Below are 26,294 nucleotides of genomic sequence, written 5' to 3'. Positions count from 1 at the left end.
GACAGACTGTTTCTCCCTGCTCGGCTGCTTTAATGACAGGCAGCAAACTCATTCAGCAGGACAAACAAATCACTGGGACAAACCTCAGCAGACATCTGCCATCACACACACACACACTGCTGGAAAATCTATAACTCTGCTGGGGTCTTCAAATAGGAATAAAACTGCACACACATAAAAGCTGAAGGGTTCATCTATGCAGAGACAGAGAAAAATGCTTCTCTGAGGAGTGAATGGTCATGATAAAAGCATTTAAAGAAAAGGTATAGGAAACACACACACACACAGATATATAAGCCAAATGTCCTCTGATGTCCATCCAGTCAATACACGTTTCAGGTCTCTCACTCGGGGATGAGATTCAGCTTTTACGGTTTATTGGACTGGATGAGTTTTTCACAAACAATACAAAATGAAGCTTCACAGTGTGGTGGCAATTTCTGTTTAATAAAGCACAAAGTCAAAACGTGTCTTTCCTGTAACTTTAATTCAGCATCTGCAGATGGACTCACAGCACAGTCAAATGAGTAAGCTGAGCCAACGTTCTCCCAACTCATCACATACTGACGCTTTGTCAGACCCCTCGGCGTCACTCTTTTCCATCGCAGTAAACACATGCTGAATGTAGTGAAGTAACAAAAGCACTTGCTTAGGTTCAGGCAATAAAACCATTATAGTTAGGTTTAGGAAAAAAACAACATGGTTGGGCTTAACCCTTTCATGCATGAATTATGATAACCTCAGTCAGGATTTTTTAACTAAGTGTTTTTATTCATCTTTAGGCATGAAAAAAAAATATTGACTTTCATTTTTTTTTAAACACACTTTTTCAAGGAATTTTTCACATGTCCACTTTGTTGGACAGCATGCGTTTAAGTTTTCAACTGAAGAACTGTTTTTTCCAAACCAATGCATAAAATGATAAATTGTGTGAAAACTATAAAATCATATTTATTTTTAATGCTGCTGAACTAATGTGTTCACATATTTTAACATAATCTAACACTGTTCAATGCAATGCAAAAAGGTAGAACCTCGTTCCTGATTCCTCAGCCTCTCCCTTCTCTCTTTCTGCTCTTTGCTCCTGTCTCCTCCCTTCCTCCCTCATTCAGCTTCTCACTATTAACTCTCCAGCCCTTCCCCACCTCCCCCTGCTGAACTTTTTTTTCAATTAACATTCTCTACAAAAATAACAGAACCATATTATCCATGGCTCTCCAAATACTCTCTTTCAGCCTAATTCAGCAGTATAGTCTCTTCAGTTTTACTGACTTTTGCATCAGTTCACCAAGTCTATCTTCTATGAAAACTGGCAAAGCACCCAGGGCACAAAGCCACAAGACTAACCCTAACCCTAACTACTACGTTTGTACAGTGAAAATGACACTGAACGAGTGTTCATAATAATAATACAATAAACGGATTAAAATGATGCCAAAATAATGACATTATGATGTTGATTTGTAAAAAGACCGAATTCATGCTTTGTCAGGTCTGTCAGCAACACAACAAGCAAACAACTTTTAAAATGCTAGTTTTCTGAACAGAGTTCGGATCGATCAATGCCAGGCTATGCTAACATTGTAGCTACTCCATCAACACTCAATAATGTCATCTAGGCCTAAATACGGCAGCGACGTTGTTGTAAACGGATCAAAAGTGTGCCGAAATAACTACATAATGATGTTGATAAGTAAAAAGTCTGAATTCATGCTTTATCAAGTCTGTCCGCAAGACAACAAGCACACAACTTTTAAAATGCTTTTTTTCTGAACGGAGTTCGGATCGATCAGGGCCAGGCTATGCTAACATTGTAGCTGCTCCATTAACACTCCATCTAGGAATAAATACGGCAGCAACAACGTCAGTGTAAAGGGTTAAGGGTTTTTTGAACATTAAAGCATGTAAACATGTTCTAGTAGAAACACAAAATACAAGTATGAACCTGAAATTGAGCACTATATGGGACCTTTAAGTATGCAGATGACACAACCATCCTCATCCAAGGTGGGGACGAGTCCACCTACAGGGAACAGGTCAAAAAAATCATCAGCTATGGAGAGGACAACGACCTTGTTCTCAACATAGAAAAAATAAAAGAACTCATTGTGGACTTCAGGAGGAGAGCCCCCCATCTGCAGCCTCTCATCATCCAGGACACAGAGGTGGAGCGGGCTGACAGATTGAAGTTCCTCGGCCTTCACCTGACTGACAACCTGAGCTGGGCCAAAAACACTACTGAAACAGTGAAGAAAGCTCAGCGGCGGCTGCACTTCATCAGGCTGCTGAAGAAGGCTGGACTCAGACGTCAGCCCCTCACCCTGGCCTACCGAGGACTGGTGGAAAGCATCCTCACCAGCGGCATCACGGTGTGGTTTGGGAACGCTACCCAGGCTGAGAGGAAATTGCTGCAGCGAGTCATAAAAACTTGAGAAAGAATCATTGGCTCTAACCTCCCCTCCACGGACACGATATACACCCAGCGCTGCAGGAGGACGGCACAGAGCATCCTGAGGGACAGACACCACCCAGCTCACTCTCTGTTCAGGTGGAGGGAATCAGGACACAACCCGAGGCAGCACAGGCCAGAGAGCATCTCCACTCACAGAGCACCTCTGCTTTCACAACAGTTTCATCTCAGCTACAATAAGACTGGTGGCAAAGGACATTAAAGAGGGACACTAATACCCCACACCTCACCTCCATACCATTATTGACACACAGTACACCTGAACTGAATGAACTGAAATGCTGTGCAATATGCTGCCTTCCACTGCGTAATTGTCTGAAATATATTAATTATTTATTTTTTTAAATATTTTTGAGAGTTACAAGTTCTTTTAACATGGTCATGGAGCATATATATATACTGTATATTTGTATTTGTATTCTGGGGTATCGTTCCTATGCAGAGAGTAGTTTAGTTTATTTATTGACTACACTGAGGGCGTTTTATATTTTAATAATTTATTAATTTATTGTGTTGAGTTGAATGTGCTACTTATTTTGTACTGTAATTACCTTGTGCCTTTTCTACCTTTTTTCTTTTCTTAAAGCTGACTCGGTGTGAACCGCTCAGAATTCCAATGTACTTAGGTGCAAATGGCAAATAAAACTCTTGAATCTGGAATATGGAATCTTGAAAATGTTACCATTTACTATTACTGAATGTCATTTGCTTCATTATAAGTTGTCTTTCAATCAAACATTAAGATATAAGTGGAAAAAAAACTGTTCACAAAACATTATAGACATGACCACTGACTATTTGTGTAACAATTTAGCCACAAATTCACATACTGACCATATAGGGTCCAGCCATAGACTCGGTTTTTAGCGAGTCTTGTTTTAAATGTAGTTCAAAATACACAATGACTAGGCTGTATGGTAAGGACACACGATAAATACGTCAGAAGAAATGGTGATCTTAACCGTGTTATTCCTGATCCTGAGGGTCACCTATGTGGGCGGCCCAACCTGTCATCCACGTGCTCACTTGCTAACTTCTGTTTCCATGGAAACTAGATTTGTTTGGCTTTGCATAAAACTTTTACCATGCCATTTGTTCAGTGTCACGGTAAGGCGAAATGTGGGACAGGCACATTTAGATGAAAAAAAATCATATAAATGATTAGTAAAACCTTGTTTTAATATAGTGTGAAATAATATGTATTTGAAACAATTCTGTTTGAAATAATGTCATATTATATTTGAATTAACTCATTTTACATAGCTCAACATTGAGACCACAGTTGTGGGACATGAATAAAAGTGGTGTTTGGACCCATTATTTGACCCATTTGGACACATTATTTAGTAATTATTATTTTATATAATTGTAATAACACTGTGTATATATGTATCCAGCATTGTACTGCAAATGTTAATATAAATCCCCCCAAAAATGCCCATAGTTGCATAAAACTGAAGGATGAAGTGCTACAAACAACAACATTAAACAAACATTAAAACGTGACAGCACTCTCCAAAGATGAATGAGTTGTGTCTTTCCTGTCCATTACCCTCAACTCATTTCAGCCGTACAGCCTCCGTCAGCATCGGTGTTGCTGATCAGTGGCCAGAAAGGTTGTGCTTTGATTGACAGGTGTGATGTGCTTCTGAGCATCCCGACTAATTTTGACAAATAGCTCCGCGTGTGCAGCTTCACAAACTGCAGCGGCGTGAAATGAGCTTTAATTCCTGCCAGTTATTACAGCTCTGATGTTGTTTGTGCTTTGTTTCGCTCCAGCAGACGCCGACTCGTTTGGTTTGTAGATGAGCAGAATGTGTCGTTGTTGCTGAGGATGAACATCTCTAAAACATCTTTATAGGAATAGATTTATCACTTATCCCATGAAAATGCTCCAAGGCATCTTTGACCATCTGTGCTTTGCTGAATTCAAACATCTACTGTTTCAATTCAGGCTTAAGTAGATGTGTGTGTGTGTGTGTGCGCGTGTGTGTGTGTGTGTGTGTGTGCGTGTGTGTGTGTGTGCGTGTGTGTGCGTGTGTGTGTGTGTGTGTGCGTGTGCGTGTGCGTGTGCGTGTGCGTGTGCGTGTGCGTGTGTGTGTGTGTGTTTGTGTTGTGAAACATTGGGCTTCTTAAGGGCACAAAGTTAATGCGGAGTTCACATTTCAAAACATAAAATAGGGGAGAGCGGAATCGACACCAAATAACCTTCCATTACTCACAGGCTACTCGAACAGTAATGAAAATAATTTGATCCCTGAACAGATACAGGTGTCTACTAACAATTTATCAAGTTTTTTTGGAGCCCAACCCACAATTTTGAAAGGCACTATTTTGTTAAAGGTCCCATATTGTAAAAAGTGAGATTTTCATGTCCTTTATATTATAAAGCAGGTTTAAGTGCTTTATAAATACTGTTAAACTATCAAAACACTCAATCCATGGAGAAACACACACAGCCCGTATTCAGAAATTGTGCGTTAGGAAACAAGCCGTTAGGAATTCTGTCCATTTGTGATGTCACAAATATACAATATTTAGACCATTACGCGGTTTTAAATGTAAACATTCTAAATGTGTCTCAGTTTATTTCCTGTTGCAGTGTATGTAAATAAAATCAGCTGACAGGAAGTAAACATGGACCCAAACTGTTGCCTAGCAACGCAATTCCGTTGCAATTCCGTTGAAATGCGCTAAAACGGAGCGTTTCAGACAGAGGGTGAATACAGGTATATTCAGGCAGACAGTATGAGGAAAATAAAGTTTTTTTTTAACATTACAGCATGTAAACATGTTCTAGTAGAAACACAAAAACACAAGTATGAACCTGAAAATGAGCACGATATGGGACCTTTAAATGTACAAGGAGTGCATTTTCCCAAAATTTCACCTCCCTATGATGGTTGGGATGCCTTGTTTTGGGCTAAAATTATATAATTTAAAGGGGCTATATGTATCAGAAATGGCTTATTGAAGCATGACAAAACAGTGGAAATTTGACAAGACAAACAGAAACAAACAAAAGAGAAAAATAAATAAATAAAATACATCGGAAGTCATGACAAAATGAACGGGACAAGCCAATTCTAACAAAACGAACAAAATGAGACAAATAATTAAGAGATGTTGGTGGAGGGAGGGTGGTGTTATTGACAGTGCAGGGCAGTCTGTCATGTTTACATCCTCTCTGCTAATGTCATTCACATACACTGCAACAGGAAATAAACATGGACACATTTAGTATGTTTACGTTTAAAACCGTGTAATGGTCTAAATATTGTAGATTTGTGACATCACAAATGGACAGAATTCCTAACGGGTTGTTTCAAACGCACAGTTTCTGAATACGGGCTATGTGTATTTCTCCATGGATTGAGTGTTTTGATAGTTTAACAGTATTTATAAAGTACTTAAACCTGCTTTATAATATAAAGGACATGAAAATCTCAGTTTTTACAATATGGGACCTTTAATGTAATTCTTGTCTCACTCTATTTTAATGTTGTGTCTGTTTATGTTACAATCACCTGTTGTGATTTACCAATGACTGGGTGTACAGTAGCACTGTTATGTCTTTACTTCCCTCATAATGCACACAGCAGTTGGCCCACAGCAAACAAAACACCATCAGGTGCATCATGAATATTCATTAGAACGATATTAAGTCCATTTACACTGAAAACACTCGCAAGCATTCTGCTATTATTGAGCAGTAGTTTGCTTTGGGTAAAAGTGCATTATGATGTCATTACCTGGACATCAGGAGGTTTTTCTCCCATTAAAAAGCTGCTTCCACTCTTTCTAATCACCTGAGGGAATACAGACAAATGAAAAAGTAACTCTTATTTTCTTGGATCTCAAACACGACGTTAGAAATCTTTTTTTTTTCAGGCGGCTCAGAGAAAACGCTGACTGCTTTATCTTCTCATCACTCCCCCTCAATCTCATATCATTGATTTTTCCTCTAATTGCACATAATGTTTTCACACTGAAATCAGCCATGCACATAATCTGTCATTTTCCCCAAGCGAGAAAAAAACGGATGGTTAGATTTCATGGATGAATATTTGGACAGAGCTCTAAATTCTCCTCAGCACTCAGAGGACAAATTAATAACCATGGATCAGAACTCAATTATTTATCAATGATTAGCGCTGCTTTCTGCTCTCTTAATACACTGTGTTCTGCAGACTTGAATTCTTTCTGGTATTGTAAAGGTGTGTTGTGTGGTCTTCTAGCGCCACCCGGTGACAAACCTTCATTTTGCTTTACAACATTCAGTGTGAACCCTCTTCTTCAGTCAGCAAAACAAACCCGACGGCACTTTATGGATTTCTATGTTTGAGTATAAAAAGACCCTTTTGCACTTTAAGAAAAAAATATAACCTTTATTTAATAATCTCATTGAGATCAAGATCTCTATTGTGAGAGATACCTGAGTACAGCAGGAGAAATAGATCAGAGAAGACACACAAGCATCAGAAACAATCTAAAAAAGTCCAAAATGAAAAGCTTCTATTCATCCAATGGGATGAGACATTGCTTGAACGGAAGTCTGCCCAAGTTCAGTATTCACTAGTGGGGTGTCAACAGTTGGCCAGTCTTGGGATCTGAACAGTAGTTTCAAACTAGAGAAGATGTGATGTACTGAGGCAGCTTTCATAAAATACATTTATAAACAAATGTTAGTGTGAAGTTCTCTTCCCGTTGCTACTGAGGACCATCCTACTTTCTCATACAGCATAAATGGTATGACCTTCTCTGTTGCATAAATCAGTCATGTCCACGTTTCTGAATGAGCATAGATCACGTTCTTTCAATGCATAGACCTAGTTATTAAATACACTATTCAAGGTCTGTGGCAAGGCAAGGCCTGACTGGCACACTCACACACACTTTTTCCAACAATGGCAGTATAATACAGAGGTCACACATAAAGAGACCACATTCCTGTTACCTGAAGTGTGGGACAGCTTGCCACAAGTTTTTTTTTTACCATCTGAATACAAGTGCACCAGTTTGGCTGAATTTAAAATCCTTCTGTTCTTCATTTTACTTGAATCTTGGTTTTGTATATTGTAGATTTCTTCCAGAGTTGGAGGACATTGCCTGCATGTTTTTAAGCTTTGAATATTTCAATCTGCCTTAACACAATATTTTCTGTTTCTAAACATTATTAAAATTCGGACTTGTGACATTCCAACAAGTCCAACATATTAACTCACATTTTTAAAAACATTTTAAAAAGGCACAGATAAGCCAGAGATATGCAGTCTGGACTGCATTTCTCAATGGTTCCACACCCATTCCTCCGCTTCCAAACATTAAAAGTCTTATAAAATATGCAACTATAGCTATCAGGACCAAAAGCGTTTTTAAGATATACTATATAGAGCTGAAATTATGAGTCAATCAGTTAGTTGATCTGCAAAAATAAGCAGCAGCTTTCTTTGATAACTGCTGAATTATTTCTGTCATTCATCAAGCAAAAATGGCAAAACATTCATTTGATTTGTCGCTTTTGTGTTGTTGTTTTTTTATAATTGTGAACTGAACATCTTTGGGTTTTAGATTTCTGTTCAGACACAATAAGACATTTGAAGGCCCCATCTTGGTCTCTGGGAAATTAAATCGTTCCTTTTACACTATCTTCTGTCATTTTATAGACTTAATCAAACAAAATGATAGTTTGTTAGTTGAAGCCCTAATACTGAGTTTCCCAGCTTTCCTGTGTGGTCCAAAATACTTTATAGGCCTTGAAAATATTCCAATTAATTTCAACTCATCTTTATTTGTATAGCACCTTTCACAGGAAGCATCTTTCAGTAATTGTGACAAATTAGCTGTTGTGTGCAAGTCGACAAACATTGGTCAATATGGGTCTCGTGTTAGTAACAGAGGGACATAATACTTTTGAATCTTTACCTGACCTGATGAAAATGAATAATAATAAAGAAAAACTGGGATGGCTCAGTAACAAGTTGATGGGTGAGTTCTGCTTTAAAATCTATAAAACAACACTGATATTTCATTACCACAAGAAAAAAAGTAATTGTTTTGTTTTTTTCTGTATTCAAGTTCAGGCACACCTGGGTTTTTGTACACAGTAGTGGACCGTTAAGATCAGGCAACCGCCGTGACTTTCTTTTACTTTTCTGCGGTTTTGTCTTAATGAACTCAACTTCAATAAGCGAGACATTCGCGCTGTCCCGAAGACATTTTCCATCCTCTATTTGGCATTTGTCACCTCCTCCTCTGTGGGTTCGACGCTGTCTGACCCCTCCCTGAGGCTTTTATCCGTATTCGCTTCACAGTTTGCAGTTTCCTCTGTATCTGCACATGTCCTCCTTTTCTTCAATTGTTTCCTCCATCTATTCGTCCGCCACCATGTGTTCATCCCCAACCACGATCTCCATCACATCACTAAATGACTCCTCGTCCACCTTCTCTCCTTCCGCCTCTTCCCCCACAGTCTCCTTCTTGTCTGAGTCTTGTTGGGAGGGCGGGGATGTGGTCCGACCGTCTGACTGTAATACAGCGCCGGGGCTGCCGAGCTCCGACTGAACCCTTCGTGGCCCCAAACCCGAGCCAGAGTTTAGCCAGCAGTAGTCAGAGTGTTTATTCATGTGCTGGGAGTATGAGCCAGAGTGAGAGAATCGCTTATCGCACCTATTGCACTGGAAGGGTTTCTCTCCGGAGTGTGTCCTTGTGTGTTCGACCAGGTGGTGTTTGTGTTTGAAGGCCTTGTTGCAGGTGTTGCACTGGTGGGGCCGTTTACCTGCAGATGATAGAACAAAGAGTAAGACAGAGTAAAAACTACAACTGATAACTCTGGAGTGCGGGTTTGCGGTGTCGTTAATCAATGGTGCGTAGATTGAATTGAACCACAAACCCGTGTCGAAATCGACAGGAGGAAAGCAGTCCTGCTTGGCTAAATAATGGAGCTCACAACTAACGTTAACTGAGGTTCAATTGGGTTACATTATGATGTGTTCAAGCAATATTCAGTAAAAATGACTATTGGCGAAGGGAAATCATCACGTTATCATGATGTAATCTTGTCAGATTTAGCTTTTGGCGAGAACCTTGAATAAATCCAGTTGTTTGAAGGAGATGTTTTCACAGCAATATAAAATAGATATTATAGAAGGAATTATGACCCGTTTAACTTCCTAACACCATCGCTGGCTCAAAACAGCTTATAATGCAAAATTAAAACTACTAATGGCAAGATTTTTTTATAAATAAAAGCATATAATAGTAATACTTATATAAGTATATAAATAAAAATATATATGTATTTAATTGTGTGTTGTCAATGCAAATAACCACTATAGATGACAATAACAAGGTAAAAGGATAACATTTATCCTGATTATAACAAGAGCCTAACTTTACTTTTAATGTTATCAAACAAAGAAATGGGTTCTCCTGTCGTCCTAAATCGATACTAGAGTACTTCCTTGTTTATGAATGAAGCGGTACACAACTTGAAGCCGTTGAAGCAGCGGCACTGTGTATGAGTGTTTGACCAATCAGCGACGGTCATTCCTGCAAGCTCCAGCCCGAAAGTTCCGGTACTTTCAAAAAGTACTACCCCCCCAACCAGGGCCCCCCAAAAAGGCCCTGTGAAATGTCCCCGGAACTTAATTTAGACCCTGGTCCCTGTGGTCATAACGAAATGAGTTCCTCAAAAGGTTCTAAGTTCTAGGGAAAGTTCCTGCGGTGGAAACTATCACCAGTAAGATACATGACAAACTGACCTTAACAGTTAGACTACACAGCCTACTGCCAGCTTTAGTTTCAGTCTTGTGTAGCCGAGGATTACGCTGCTCCTATACTTTATGAAGATAATAAATTAATAACACGGAGGCTCCGTAGCCTGCAGCACATCACGTCTTCCGTCCCTTCACAATAAACTCCCCGGACACATACACTGAAACACGGCTTACTAGAGGCAACTAAAGTCATTCACAAATCAACTAAATAACTTACAAGTGTTTACAGTTAGCTGTTAGCTGCCGAGCTAACGCACTCTGCTTGGTAAACATGGCGGCGGAGGATGAGAGACTGCGGACAGAGCGGATTAACCGTTTCATCGTGTTTATGCTTGTTGAACAGGTGTGATAACGTATCTTTGCTTTACACTTGCAAAGTTTTATTGCCGCAACGAGCTGCAATAAAACGTCAACGTCAACTCGTCTTTCCACCGCGGCCTCTCTGATCAGCTGTTCACTGACTGCGCTGTGTGTGTTGGCCTGTGAAAGGAGGCTGGATCACGGGCGGGCATGGCTCCAGTGTAACTAAATTTTTTTTTTGTAACTTCAATTTCGTCAAGGGCACACCAAATTTTACTGCGCATATGTTGTACCCCAAAGATATCACGCATACTCAGCCTCCTTCAAGACGCCTTGCAGAGCAGCAGGAAGAGGCTGCAGCTTTAGCTTAGGAGCCCACATGTACGTAGTACCTATTATGCACCGATATTGCGATTCAGTTTTCCGTCTCGACGATGCATATCGTCATGTTTTTATATCGCGATATTTCGTGGCACGATATTTCGTCACACCCCTAATAAATACTGATGTCAAGTCTTTCTGAGCTGGTACATTTACAGGCCAGCTGTCCTATAAAAGTTACAATCAAACTAAGTAAAACATATTTAATGAGTGATGTCACATTTAAAGTCACGGCCTTGAAAACAAGAACTACCTTTGGACAAAAAAAGGTAAACAGAAACTAGAACACCGTATACTCAATTTAGTATAATATAAGTATAGTATAAGTAGTAAATGTGTTCCTATGTCTGAGCCAACTTCTAATTGTAAGGCATACCTGTGTGTTCATATTTGTGCCTGAGCAGGACAGAGTAGTTGCGGAAGACTTTGGGGCAAACGTCACACCGGTAGACGGTGCGGTCTTTCAGCTGTTGCTTCTTCATCAGTGCGGCCGTTTCTGGGTCAATCAGCTCCGAGACGCCGTCAGAGCTTCTGTCCAGCCTCTTCTCGTGCTGTAAATGGAAGAAATTACTTTTGATTGTGGTCAAATTATTTTATGTGATGTGTCAGGAGAAGGCAATAAAGAGATCTGGATGGTGTCTGAATGTTAATTTCTTCCTTTGATTGAGTTGTCCTTGAAAATTTAAATATACTAAATTATCGGCAGATAGGAAAAATGCGGACTCCGTCCTGGCCGTGGAACAACGGACCAGCTCTTCACTCTCGCAAGGATCCTGGAGGGGGCATGGGAGTATGCCTATCCAGTCGACATGTGTTTTGTGGACTTGGAGAAGACGTATGACCGGGTCCCCCGGGAGATACTGTGGGGGGTGCTGCGGGAGTATGGGGTGAGGGGGTCCCTTCTCAGGGCCATCCAATCTCTGTACGCCCAAAGCAAGAGCTGTGTTCGGGTTCTCGGCAGTAAGTCGGACTCATTTCCGGTGGGGGTTGGCCCCCGCCAGGGCTGCGCTATGTCACCAATCCGGTTTGTGATATTCACAGACAGGATATCGAGGCATAGTTGGGGGTGGGGGGAGGGTATGCAGTTCGGTGTGCTGAGGATCTCATCGCTGCTTTTTGCAGATGATGTGGTCCTGTTGGCATCATCGGTCTGTGACCTCCAGCAATCACTGGATCGGTTCGCAGCTGGGATGAGGATCAGCACCTCTAAACCGGAGGCCATGACTCTCAGCAGGAAACCGATGGATTGCCGACTCCGGGTAGGGAATGAGTCCCTACCCCAGGTGAAGGAGTTTAAGTACCTCTGGGTCTTGTTCACCAGTGAGGGTACAATGGAACATGAGATTGGCCAGAGAATCGGAGCAGTGGGGGCGGTATTGCATTCGCTTTACACTAAAAGAGAACTGAGCCTGAGGCAAAGCTCTCGATCTACCGGTCAATCTTCGTTCCTATTGTCACCTATGATCATGAGCGCTGGGTCATGACCGAAAGAACTAGATTGTGGGTACAAGCGGCCGGAATGGGTTTTCTCAGAAGGGTGGCTGGCGTCTCCCTTAGAGATAGGGTGAGAAGCTCGGTCATCCGTGAAGGACTCGGAGTAGAGCCGCTACTCCTTTGCGTTGAAAGGAGCCAGCTGAGGTGGTTCGGGCATCTGGTAAGGATGCCCCCTGGGCGTCTCCCTAGGGAGGTGTTCCAGGCACAAACAGCTGGGAGGAGGCCACGGGGAAGACCCAGGACTAGGTGGAGAGAATATATCTCCACACTGGTCTGGGAACGCCTCGGGATCCCCCAGTCAGAGCTGGTTAATGTGGCCCGACCCGAGCCCGGCCCCGGCCCCGGCCCCGGCCCCGGCCCCGGATAAGCGGTTGAAGGTGAGTGAGTGAGTGATGAGTGTGTATTGGCAGATGCTTTTAGCATCCAGGTGTCCGTAACCAACAATGTTATTTGCACCCGACCCAAGCACACATTAGATACTGTACATGTATTTTTCCTAGACCTAACCAAACTGCGACTGAAAATAATAATTAAAAAAACAGAAAATAATAAGTCAACTAAGTGAAAAATAGGCTTCTCACGGGACTCAAACCCCAGTCTCCAAAGGTGATAGTCCTGAGTTTGACCCACTGATCCACCACAACCTACTCCTTTGCATGTACTCGGTCGCTCTTTATATTACTACTACTACTATTACCAGGTGTAAATAGCCCAAAAGTTGCATCCGGTCGCAAATAGAAACGTAAATTATACTATACGCTGTGGTCAGAGTAGTAGTAGTAGTAGAAGAATAGATATAAGAGCTTGATAGTTAGAAATCAAAATAAATTGCCCACAGAGGAAATATTGTTTGGTAAACACAATGTTTAACACTACCAACCTTATTGCTGTTCAGTACATTTGCTCCACTGACGTTGCCGGCTGTAGTGACGTAGACGTAGGTAAGCTGGGGGCTGAGGATGGGGCGTTTTGTCGTGGTGTTAATGGCGCTGAGACAGCCCACCGTGCCTTGACCAGCAATGGCCGCTAATGTGCACAGCTGTGCAGCGGCGACGATGTTGACAGTTTTTCCGGTCTGAGGCGTGGTGACGTAGATGGTTCGACCCTCCAACTGCTCCTTCCTCAGGCAGGTCAGGGGCTGTTCCTGCTGCTTGGCGGGAGGTGTGGTCGTTTCCAATGATGCTGCGTTATGTTTAGGAAGGGAGAGGTCAAGCAGATCGGCCTTGGAGTTCGGGAAGTCTGGGTCTTCTGGCTCGCACTTAACGATGACGAGGTCTTCGGTGTTGAGGCTTATAGGTGAAGAGTCTGACGGAGAAGCGCTGCCAGATTCTGATGAATCTCCATTCTGACTCGAGAAGTCCTCTGAGCTGGAATTTGTGTTTTCAGTCTTTTTGCAAACCGCTGTAGCTTTATTGCGGTATTTGCCCACATTTTTCCCAGAGTTCATCTTTGCAAACCACTTTCTGACCACATCCACGGGAATACTGACGGACTCTGAGATCTTTGTCAGCCCCACTTCGCTGGGGTTGGCATTGGAGGCGAAGTAGGTCTTGAGGAGTGAGAGGACGTCGTCCACAGGTGGCTCCTCCAGCATCACCCCCGCCCCACTTAGCAGACCAGCAAACGAGGGGTCCAAAGCGGCGGAGTCAATGGCCTCCCCGTTGGCTGCTTTGTAGTGCTGGAGGAGGTGCAACGCTTCCAAGTTGTCGGGACATTCATCGCATAGTAAACATGTACTGGTGCTGTTGACTTTTGGCATCTGAGCTGTTGGGGGGTCTGAAGTCATTTGTGTCTGTGTAACAGCAACTGATTCTGGCTCTGCCTTTACAATGGAGAGGTCGGTCACCTCTGGAGTTGAGGGTTTATCTATCTTGGTGGGGGTGGGGGCTGCAGCAGTGGTGACAGTGGGAGGGGGAACAAAATTGGTTCTAATAAAAAGCGGTATAGGCTGGGTAGTGGCAGTGGTGGCGGCTGCAGGTCTGATCTTGTACTTGATGATGATCTTCTTGGTGCCGTTATGAACCACTAAGACTGGCGGGTTGACAATCTGCCTCTGGACAATTCCCTGCTTCCCCTGCGTCACCACGCCGTTAGCTGTGCCCAGCACCTGCCTAAGCACGTTTTCGCTCATTGCCAACTTGAGCACATTTTGCAAGACGTTCAGATTGATGCTCATGGGCGCCCTGACTATTGGTAGGGACAAAGCCACACCCTGAGGCAGGGTTGTAGCTGGAACAAGAGCTGGGTGTACCGTCCCTCCGTTCATCACTCCGTTGGTACCAGATGAAGTTGCGGGTGCCGCCATCACAGGCTTGCACTCGTATTCCACAGGTTCAGATTTGATCTGAGTGACGGGGAGTTGCTCCTGGAGGGGTTTGCTTTCAGTCTTCTCTTTAAGAATCATGCGGGCCGGAGCAATTACGACCGGTGCGGTCTGGGTGGTGGGTGAGGTGGATTTTATCTGGGTGACGGGGAGTTGCTCCTGGAGAGGTTTGTGTTCAGTCTCTTTAAGAAACACGCGGGCCAGAGAAATTACGACCGGTGTGGTCTGGGTGCTGGGTGAGGGGGATTTTATCTGGGTGACGGGGAGTTGCTCCTGGAGGGGTGTGCTTTCATTGTCCTCTTTAAGAATCATGCAGGCCGAGGAACTTACGGCCGGTGTGGTCTGGGTGGTGGGTGAGGTGGATTTTATCTGGGTGATGGGGAGCTGCTCCTGGAGGGGTTTGCTTTCAGTGTCCTCTTTAAGAATCATGCAGGCCGAGGAACTTACGGCCGGTGTGGTCTGGGTGGTGGGTGAGGGGGATTTGATCTGGGTGACGGGGAGCTGCTCCTGGAGGGGTTTGCTTTCAGTGTCCTCTTTAAGAATCATGCGGGCCGGAGCAATTACGACCAGTGTGGTCTGGGTGGTGGGTGAGGTGGATTTTATCTGGGTGAAGGGGAGTTGCTCCTGGAGGGGTTTGCTTTCAGTGTCCTCTTTAAGAATCATGCAGGCCGAGGAACTTACGGCCGGTGTGGTCTGGGTGGTGGGTGAGGGGGATTTGATCTGGGTGACGGGGAGCTGCTCCTGGAGGGGTTTGCTTTCAGTGTCCTCTTTAAGAATCATGCGGGCCGGAGCAATTACGACCGGTGTGGTCTGGGTGGTGGGTGAGGTGGATTTTATCTGGGTGACGGGGAGTTGCTCCTGGAGGGGTTTGCGTTCAGTCTCCTCTTTAAGAAACACGCGGGCCAGAGAAATGACGACCGGTGTGGTCCGGGTGGTGGGTGGGGGGGGTTTGATTGATGTTTGAGTGATGCCATTGGGAGGTTCTGCACCCACACACTTCTTACTGCTGATATGGGAGAATCGCTTATTGCAGTTTGAGCAGTCATATGGTTTCTCACCTAAAAGGGGCACAGAGAAATAACAAAAACTGTTATTTGATTTTTATTTAAATTAATCTTTATATTTCCATGTATGTCACTTTCCTCTTTGTACAGTTCAATTGTAAGTTAGGCTGGGTATCAAATCTCAGGACTTTAATGTGTATGTGTCACAGTGTAGGTGCAACGACTTAATTAGGCATTCAATATAAATACTGATAGCTGTCTTGATAACAGAATTTAACTCATTAAATATACCTCAGCACCAACCTTTTTGACAACAGGAAAATGACAATTAATCAATTAACTAATTTAATCTCTTAAAATATACTAAACTATCAATGAATAATTAAAGGAACTTTCAGTTCATTTTGTGTTGATTTTGGCGTTCCTGTAGACCAAAGTGGTGGTGTTTCCGAGCACCAGAGTCCCTTTAAAAAAATCTAACTTTACTGCAGCAGGGTCAGACGGTCTGCCCCGCAGAGTCCTGTTTCAGGTTCTCCTGTGCCCCCCCTTCCCTCCAGCAGGCCCAGCAATACGGCCTAGGCCTCCAGCAGCGTAGTGTCAGTGTTGGCTCCCAGCGAGGCGAGCCGATGCTGCCAAATCTGGTGACCGGATGAGCCGATATACCGCCCAGCACGATAGGAAAGTATGAGTAATGAATTACCTGTGGCCCCTGGCAGCTCCAATGACTTGGCCTTGGTCCTTCGCTGACGAATGTGCTCATGGTGCTCAGCTGAAAAGTCAGATAGTTGTTTGAAATGAGAAGCACAGAGCAGTTAGTTATCCATGTATTAAATTGTATTGTGTGACTGTAGTTGAGTACATAAATGGAAGGGTTGATAGGAAAGCATGAGTCATTTACCTGTAGCCTCAGGTTGGTCCAATGACCTCTTCCGTGTCATTCGCTGCTGGCTATCTTCACAGCGCTTAGCTGAAAAGTAAATATTTCCAATGGGTTTTCATATGCCTACTTAATTTGAAATTAGAGCCACAAAACCAAAGCCATGTTAGACCATGTCTGAATAAGATGGTATATGTAACTGATAATTGTTTTTGTGGGGTGAAACAGCTGGACTCTTTACTAGCATGGTAATGCTAGCAGCTAGCTAAGACAGCAAATCTGCAATAAATTAAATTTAGGGCAATCAATTAAAATATTTAATCATGATTAATCGCAAGATTGTCCATTGTTAATTGCGGTGTATGTCACTTTCCTCTTTGTACAGTTCAGTTGTCAGTTAGGCTGGGCATCAAACCTCAGCACTTTTTTGATACTGACTTTAATGTGTATGTTTCACAGTGTAGGTGCAACGACTTAATTAGGCATTCAATATAAATACTGATAGCAGTCTTGATAACAGAATTTAACTCATTAAATATACCTCAGCACCAACCTTTTTGACAACGGGAAAATGACAATTAATCAATTAATTAATTTAGTCTCTTAAAATATACTAAACTATCAATGAATAATTAAAGTTACTACAAGGAACTTTCATTTTGTGTTGATTTTGGCGGTCCCTGTGGACCAAAGCGGTGGTGTTTCCGAGCACCAGAGTCCCTTTAAAAAAAACTCTCATTTTACTGCAGCAGGGTCCGATAGTCTGCCCCGCACAGTCCTGGTTGTGGGTCGCCTGTGCCCCCTTTCCCTCCAGCAGCGTAGTGTCGGTGTTGGCTACCAGCGAGGCGAGCCGATGCTGCCAAATCTGGTGACCGGATGAGCCAGAATACCGCCCAGCACTATATGAAAGTATGAGTAATGAATTACCTGTGGCCCCTGGCAGCTCCAATGACTTGGCCTTGGTCCTTCGCTGACGAATGTTCTCAGCTGAAAAGTTAGATAGTTGTTTGAAATGAGAAGCACAAAGCAGTTAGTTATCTACGTATTAAATTGTATTGTGTGACTGTAGTTGAGTCCATAAATGGAAGGGTTGATAGGAAAGCATGAGTCATTTACCTGTAGCCTCAGGTTGGTCCAATGACCTCTTCCGTGTCATTCGCTGCTGGCTATCCTCACAGCGCTTAGCTGAAAAGTAAATATTTCCAATGGGTTTTCATATGCCTACTTAATTTGAAATTAGAGCCACAAAACCAAAGCCATGTTAGACCATGTCTGAATAAGATGGTATATGTAACTGATAATTGTTTTTGTGGGGTGAAACAGCTGGACTCTTTACTAGCATGGTAATGCTAGCAGCTAGCTAAGACAGCAAATCTGCAATAAATTAAATTTAGGGCAATTAATTAAAATATTTAATCATGATTAATCGTATGATTGTCCATCGTTAATTGCGATGTATGTCATTTTCCTCTTTGTACAGTTCAGTTGTCAGTTAGGCTGGGCATCAAACCTCAGCACTTTTTTGATACTGACTTTAATGTGCATGTGTCACAGTGTAGGTGCAACGACTTAATTAGGCATTCAATATAAACACTGATAGCAGTCTTGATAACAGAATTTAACTCATTAAATATACCTCAGCACCAACCTTTTTGACAACGGGAAAATGACAATTAATCAGTTAATTAATTAAATATTTGAATTGATTGCCCTAAATTTAATATATTACAGATTTGCTGTCTTAGCTAGCTGCTAGCATTACCAAAATATACTGAACTATCAATGAATAATTAAAGTTACTACGAGGAACTTTCATTTTGTGTTGATTTTGGCGGTCCCTGTGGACCAAAGCGGTGGTGTTTCCGAGCACCAGAGTCCCTTTAAAAAATCTCTAATTTTACTGCATCAGGGTCAGACGGTCTGCCCCGCACAGTCCTGGTTCAGGTTCTCCTGTGCCCCCCCTTCCCTCCAGCGGGCCCAGCGATACGGCCTGGGCCTCTAGCAGTGTGGCGTCGGTGTTGGCTCCCAGCGAGGCGAGCCGATGCTGCCAAATCTGGTGACCGGATGAGCCAGAATACCGCCCAGCACTATATGAAAGTATGAGTAATGAATTACCTGTGGCCCCTGGCAGCTCCAATGACTTGGCCTTGGTCCTTCGCTGACGAATGTTCTCAGCTGAAAAGTCAGATAGTTGTTTGAAATGAGAAGCACAAAGCAGTTAGTTATCTATGTATTAAATTGTATTGTGTGACTGCAGTTGAGTCCATAAATGGAAGGGTTGATAGGAAAGCATGAGTCATTTACCTGTAGCCTCAGGTTGGTCCAATGACCTCTTCCGTGTCATTCGCTGCTGGCTATCCTCACGTCGCTTAGCTGAAAAGTAAATATTTCCAATGGGTTTTCATATGCCTACTTTATTTGAAATTAGAGCCACAAAACCAAAGCCATGTTAGACCATGTCTGAATAAGATGGTATATGTAACTGATAATTGTTTTTGTGGGGTGAAACAGCTGGACTCTTTACTAGCATGGTAATGCTAGCAGCTAGCCAAGACAGCAAATCTGTAATATATTAAATTTAGGGCAATCAATTCAAATATTTCATTAGGATTAATTGCACGATTGTCCATTGTTAATTGCAATTAATCGCAAATTAATTGCATATTTTTTATCTGTTCAAAATGTACCTTAAAAGGGAGATTTGTAAAGTATTTAATACTCTTATTAACATGGGAGTGGGCAAATAGGCTTGCTATATGCAAATATATGTATATATTTATTATTGGAAATCAATTAACAACACAAAACAATGACAAATATTGTCCAGAAACCCTCACAGGTACTGCATTTAGCATAAAAAAAATGCTCAAATCAACAGGCAACAACAGCTGTCAGTGTGTCAGTGTGTTGACTTGACTATGACTTGCTCAAAGCTGCATGTGATTATCATAAAGTGGGCATGTCTGTAAAGGGGAGACTCGTGGGTACCCATAGAACCCATTTACAGTCACATATCTTGAGGCCAAGGGGACCCCTTTGAAGATGGACATGCCAGTTTTTCCTTGGCAAAATTTAGCGCAAGTTTGGAGCATTATTTAGCCTCCTTCCTAACAAGCTAGTATGACATGGTTGGTACAAATGGCTAGCTTTAAAACTGTGCCCACTACAACCTAAAAATCGTAAATTGTGTTAATGCGTTATGGCGTTAACTTTGACAGCCCTAGTTAAATTGCGTTCTACGACTATAGTTGAGTCCATAGCAGGGATGTCCATAATTAACCGTTAACCGACATTAAGCATTTTAACCGATTAACACTATCGGTTAAAAGAAATGTTAATAATTAACTCAAAAGCTGAGCGGCTCAGAGGAGCGGCTCGTCTCTTTAAGGAGAAAAGCTGGTCCACCTTAACAGCCCACCTTAAGAGGCGGAGCCGGAGTTGCAGGATACAGGAAGTTGGCTCTGGTCTCTGGCTCGCTTGAGCGGAGCGGAGGAGTTGTAGTTTTGTAGCATTTATTCACCGACAAATAAATTGTACAAACACTGCTACACTTACGTTCACAGCTAGAACGCCACCAACAACCTCACACTCACCACCAACACACACACACTTACACTCGGTAAAGTTACGTCACACTAACAGACTGTATGTGTGGCGGCGGCGGCGAGCACGAAGCCTCCAGCAATGCTAGAGCTGCTAACGTAGCACAAACACACACACTGTTGGACACTCGCTAAAGTTCTGCCGGGCAGACACACAGCTGACAACCTGCTAAACTAAACTAAATGTGCGGTGGAGACTTTTACTGGGAAAGTGGCTGCAAGTCTGCAACACTACACGCAGCATTGTAGCTGCTAAGTTAACGCTCCCGGACGGTGAACTGAGGACTCCCGTCAACCAATATTTGTTGTGCTCCTGCAGCTGATACACCGCTGCATGCGAGGCTGAAATCTTGTCGGTTAAAGGGACTATTTGTAACTTTCAGAAATGCTTCTTAACAGCGACACCTGTGGCCGTGAAATCAACAAAAGTCAGCGTCGGGCTCGTGCTTGTGCTCGCTCTAAATGGACATGAACGAGCATCGCTCAAAACAGTGAGGCGACACACGTCAGCTAAAACCACAATATCACTCTATTTCAGCTGCTTGGCAGTAATGTTAGCTGACCAGACGAAGGTCTCTCCATGAATCAATGCTGATACTGTGCTTGCTTCTCCTGCCTCAGCGCAGGCTTCAGCAGCGGGGCTCAGCAACGAGAAACTCGTCTCCCTCCGCCCGAAGCCGGAGAGAGCAGGAAGACACCGGCAACCGGTCGGTAACGAGACGGTAACTTTCTCTCTGCGGAGCCCCGTCACTTCACCAGACACGGGAAACCTCTGTTGGTCTGGAGGAGCTGCAGCAGTTATTTCTGCACAAACGTCCACTGTACATTCACTAGATATTCTCAGAGCTAAACTAACTCTTCTGCAGTGTGGAGTGAGCGCACGTTCACTTCTAGAGGTGGAGCGAGTACGCGAGAACATGCACGCTGTCTGAGTGAAGGTGAGCAGGCAGAGGAGACGAGACAGCGGCCACACTCGAGCGCGCATATGTGAGCGCGCATGTGTGCCAACCCGCTACATTTATACGCTCAGAAAGTTACAAACAGTCCCTTTAACGGTTAATAATCGGTTAACGAGGGTCGGTTATCGGTTAAGAACATTTTTCAAAATGAACATCCCTAGTCCATAGATGGAAGGGTTAATAGAAACGCATGAGTAATTACCTGTAGACACGAGCGTCTCCAATGACCTCTTCCGTCTCATTCTCTGCCGACTATCCTCACGGCGCTCAGCTGAAAAGTAAATATTTTCAATGGGTTTTCATGCACTTACTAAATGTGAAATAGACCCACATGTAAATGTTATTACTGTGGGATGAATCAGCTAGACAGCTATGGACTTTATTAGAATGGTAATGCTAGCAGCTAGCTAAGACGATGATTCCACAACATGTTCGTGTTGATTTGTACATTCTAAAAAAAAGGTTAAAGGAGTATTTACCTGTAGCCTGGGGCAGCTGCGATGACCTCCACTGTCTCATTCTCTGGCAATTGTCCTCAAGACGCTTAGCTGAAAAGTCAGAGAGTTGTGTGAAATGAGACAGTGGTGCCTACACTTTTGGTAAATATTTATGTAGGCTATGACACACGGACTAAATTATAACGTAACTAAAGTGGGCACCATGCATGAAAGTAGGCTTTACATGCATAATCCCATTGTGAACTATGAGGTGGTTGCTTGTGGAAACACATGGAATAAATGGAAGTATTAAAGTGGCAGTAGGCAGCATATGTTTGGCATCATTGGGCAAATATTATAAGTGTTCTGAGAGAAAACTAGACTTCTACTCCTCCTCATGGCTCTGTTTTCAGGCTTTAGAAAAATCTTGTTTATTTCAGTTCCAGCCTTGGTAATGAAGTGATATTTTTCACTGGTTGTCCACGTTAGGTCAGATAATCCTTTATTATATGTTGATTTAAAGTGTTCCAGCAGCAGAAGGACCGGCGGTATCTCTCTGTCACACACCGCGGGTGAAACAGCACTGAGAGAGCTATTTAAGAACGTACAAGGGGAAGCAGCGCCTTTTGTAGTCCATCTTCAGAACATTGTAGTTTCACCACGGCAGACCCGCGTCACTAACATCTGTCGCCTCATAATCACGGAGCCTAGTGAAAGAGCAGTCGGATTCTCTGAACACCACGGTTGTCTTTTCCTAAGTCCTTCTGAATTCTCCTTCTCATCTTTCCTTGACCTCATGACGTTTTCCATGGAGGTCGAGGAACAGTGGTTAGGAAAAGACGTTAGGACATAGGTTTTTTTTACTAATCGACCACAGCCGTGATTTTTCTTTTTTTCAGATTGCCTGTCTCATGCACTACTGTCAGGATATAATGACTGTTGTATAAAAAATAACTTTTTAAATCATATTTGCTCCATTTCAACCCACTGCAGCTTTAATTTCTATATATTTGATTAGACATCAACAGTGTTTTACTCTTGAAATGTAATAGATCACAGATTATTAGTTACCCTGTTTAAAAATGTAATAGGTAATGTAACTATTTTAATGACTTCAAAGTTGTGAAATTTGATTCTTTTATAAGAAATGTTTAAAAACTGGCATTAAAGCTGAAAAGCCCTAAAACTTAAACCAGGAAGTGTAAACCTCACCAAAGTATTCAACACTGATTACTGTCAAACTTGTATTAAAAGTTCATCAATATAACTTGAATGTTATATTATGTATATGCGATTTTAATAACACATTTTGATGTAACCCCTTTGCAACATTTTTATTAGTAACTATGATTTAACTACTTATTATTGTTTGTCAGTAAATGAAACTGATTGTTCGGTCATAGTTTCTCCCCAATACTGGACATCAACCATCACACTGAACTGTGAGGCAGCTGCTAATGAAAACACAATCACGTGTTGGAAAACAGTTGTTCTAGATCTCTGATCAGACATCAATCATCACACTGTGTACTATGAGAGAGTTACTAATGAAAACAGTCATGTGTTGGAGAACAGCTGCAGCACTGATGTTGACGTGATCTCTCGGATTGAGCATCGACGCACGGAGAGATCGTGTGCGCCGTCTGGACCGTGAAGACGCATGAACTGCTAAGCTAGCTAGCTAGCTCCTTTATTAGCATGCTAGCAGTGTAATCAGGTGATTAGAGAACTCACCTGCCTCCTCTGCAGACTCTGTACTGCGCAACAATCTCTTGCGTCTGGCGTAACGAGTTCCCAACAGGAGTCTGCGCTTCTTTTTAGGCATGGTGTGTAACTTAAGATCCCAGAGAGGGCAAGAGGGCAAGAGGAGCAGGAGAGCAGGAGAGCAGCGAGCTAAGAAGCTAACTCTTACAAACAACCAAACAACCAAACCCCGGATGTACAAAGAGAACAGTGGCTTACTACTTCCGGGTTCATCACGTGACGCCATCTGGCCCCTTAAAGACCTTTCCCTTTTCCCCCTAGGAGAGACACGTCTGTCCCCTAGGAGAGACACGTCTGTCCCCTAGGAGAGAAACGTCTGTCCCATAGGAGAGAGACGTCTGTCCCATAGGAGAGAGATGTCTGTCCCCTAGGAGAGACACGTCTGTCCCCTAGGAGAGAGACGTCTGTCCCCTAGGAGAGAAACGTCTGTCCCATAGGAGAGAGACGTCTGTCCCATAGGAGAGAGACGTCTGTCCCCTAGGAGAGACACGTCTGTCCCATAGGAGAGAGAGTCTTTCCAATAGGAGAGAGACCTCTGTCCAATAGGAGAGAGACCTCTGTCCCATAGGAGAGAGAGTCTGTCCCATAGGAGACAGACGCCTGTCCCAGAGGAGAGAGACCTCTGTCCCATAGGAGAGAGAGTCAGTCCCCTAGGAGAGAGACGTCTGTCCCAGAGGAGAGAGACCTCTGTCCCATAGGAGAGAGACGTCTGTCCCATAGGAGAGAAACGTCTGTCCCAAAGGAGAGAGACCTCTGTCCCATAGGAGAGAGACCTCTGTCCCATAGGAGAGACATGTCTGTCTACCAGCAGGTATACTGGGTTTAGATAAATCAACACTCAAATAGCCCTTATTTACAGTAAATCATTTGGTCCTAAAAGTTATTAGATGCAGTTAACAGACGAAATATTTATATTCTAGACACATTTTTTTAATTCCTCATCTATAGACTGATATCTCCTTAATGGAGGAAAAAAGGACACGTCCCTAATATTCCTTTATACATTTTCAAAACAAGAGATATATTTTGTTTTCTGTTAATATTAAGTTTAATCAAGGAGGAAAATTGTGTGTTTTTTCCGATATTAAAATATATATAAACTCTGAAGAAAAAGTTCGGAAACTTGTGTTTGGTGGATTATTTCTCTGTTGTTACAATGCTAATTGGCATTGTATTTTACATCGTTGGAAATCCTGTTTATTTACCTTCACAATGATGTCCAACTTGTAAGGATCATGCATTTGTGGGATGAGCAGCACAGCTGATTATGTGGGTAGCGCCCAAGAAAAATTTGCCAAAATGCTCTGCCAATGGTAAACAGTGTATTCTCCTGTTGGTACTGACTCTTGTTTTGAGTTGTTTGGTGGATTGGATGATTGAACTCTCTATCAGTAACAAGGAACAAACAAGACATATTGGCTATTTTACACTTTATTCATTTAATACACCGCCTGGAGCCTCAGTAGCGGTGGAAGATCCATACGCAGCCACAACAGCCTGACACCTCCTCATGCTGGTCACCAACCTGGTCACACGTTGCTGTGGGATGGCGTTCCATTCCTCAACCAGGATTCGTTGCAGGTCAGCCAGCGTGGTTATTATATATATAATTGTAATTCTAATTATATATAACCATTTCCTTCTAGATCTTACAAGAGCTCCTCTTGCCTTATCTTAGTATATTTGGTCTATTTCTAATTGTAAATTGGTTAACCTATCCTTATCTTGTTGATATAGACTTACATCTTAGTTATTTCTATCGTTATAATATCTTATTTTATTCATTTGGCTGCTATTTCCTTCCCCTTTTTGGATAGCCAATCTTCTGATTTTAAATTTCACAAACGCCCAGTGTCTACCATAGGATTTCAATACATTAGCCTTATTCCAAATTGCATCAATAATCAATTTAGCAGCACCCATATGATATACTGTTATCTAACTTAAAAAAATGATTAAATTAAATGATAAATACATTGAAAACAAACTATGCAAAGTTTTGGAGGGGGCTGGGGGAATAGGAGTGAAGGAGTAGTGGGACACACAAACTGCTCTCCATTTATAGTAGTGGGATGGGACGAGATATAAATCAACGACAAGAATGCTTCCACCGGAAGTGTCTATAGGATGTTATTGTATTTTTTGCGTGCATTTCCTGTCCTGACAATTGAGCCAAGAGTATAGAACGAAGCAAAGAGGCGAAACTCTGGTGCTTTTTTGACAAGAGCCACTAGATGGCGCTGCGGTAGCACATTACCATTTCCAGTGAGTCCATTGCCATGGATATATAAAGAGACGTCTGTATATCAGAGGATTTTTTTTTTTTTGATAAATCAACTTCCCAATATGAACACTTATATATCCCTCATTTAAATCGTTATTTCCTAAAAGTTGTAAATTTAACTAACAGCTGCATCCAGAGTTATTTTCCTCAGCATAATAAACATGCATCAGACCCACTGGACTGCACCGCCCTGCACGCTCATATGACATATCCAGTTCTGCCAGCTTCCTGCTAGCTGTATGCCGCTATAATAATGGAGAGATTGGCTGTAATTCATCACTTTTATTATCTTCTAATACACCGATGGGCTGTATGCTGTAAGCCTGTACCGTGGTGGATGTATTAACGTCTCTGTTCCCAAACAACCGGCTATCAGCCAGTAGCTAGTAGTGCTAGTAGCATGACATAAACAGAATTTAATGTAGTTATAGACTATTTACTAACACACAGGACAAAAGCACAGGACACAACCTCTTCTACATCCATGGTCTGTGGTCTATTGGACCCTCTTCTAAATCCATGGTCTGTGGTCTGTTGGACCCTCTTCTACATCCATGGTCTGTGGTCTATTGGACCCTCTTCTAAATCCATGGTCTGTGGTCTGTTGGAGCCTCTTCTACA

General features: G+C 42.7%; 1 protein-coding gene across 1 annotated transcript; it reads right to left on the bottom strand.

The window, feature by feature from the left end:
• Positions 1-6,834: 6,834 nt before the first annotated feature.
• Positions 6,835-23,589, bottom strand: LOC119498865 (zinc finger E-box-binding homeobox 1-like). Its single transcript, XM_037787959.1, has 12 exons — positions 23,360-23,589; positions 21,668-21,736; positions 21,391-21,459; positions 18,932-19,000; positions 18,743-18,802; positions 17,744-17,812; positions 17,555-17,614; positions 16,649-16,717; positions 16,451-16,519; positions 13,304-15,804; positions 11,306-11,480; positions 6,835-9,248 (listed from the first exon to the last, which is right to left on the bottom strand). Exons 1-12 carry the CDS (start codon positions 23,448-23,450, stop codon positions 8,842-8,844), a joined length of 3,708 nt encoding a protein of 1,235 aa, XP_037643887.1. The 5' UTR covers positions 23,451-23,589; the 3' UTR covers positions 6,835-8,841.
• Between the last annotated feature and the right edge of the window lie 2,705 nt (positions 23,590-26,294).

This window comes from Sebastes umbrosus, chromosome 12, assembly GCF_015220745.1.
Source record: "Sebastes umbrosus isolate fSebUmb1 chromosome 12, fSebUmb1.pri, whole genome shotgun sequence".
Classification (NCBI taxonomy): Eukaryota; Metazoa; Chordata; class Actinopteri; order Perciformes; family Sebastidae; genus Sebastes; species Sebastes umbrosus.
This window is presented reverse-complemented; position numbering and strand designations above follow the sequence as displayed.

Excerpts from the sequence above, each read along its gene's own strand:
- LOC119498865 (XM_037787959.1), bottom strand. The coding sequence starts at position 23,450 with ATGCCTAAAAAGAAGCGCAGACTCCTGTTGGGAACTCGTTACGCCAGA. Across the intron at positions 21,460-21,667 it reads GCAGCTGCCCCAGGCTACAG|CTGAGCGCCGTGAGGATAGT; the intron begins GTAAATACTCCT and ends TTTACTTTTCAG. Across the intron at positions 11,481-13,303 it reads ATGTACTGAACAGCAATAAG|CACGAGAAGAGGCTGGACAG; the intron begins GTTGGTAGTGTT and ends TTCCATTTACAG.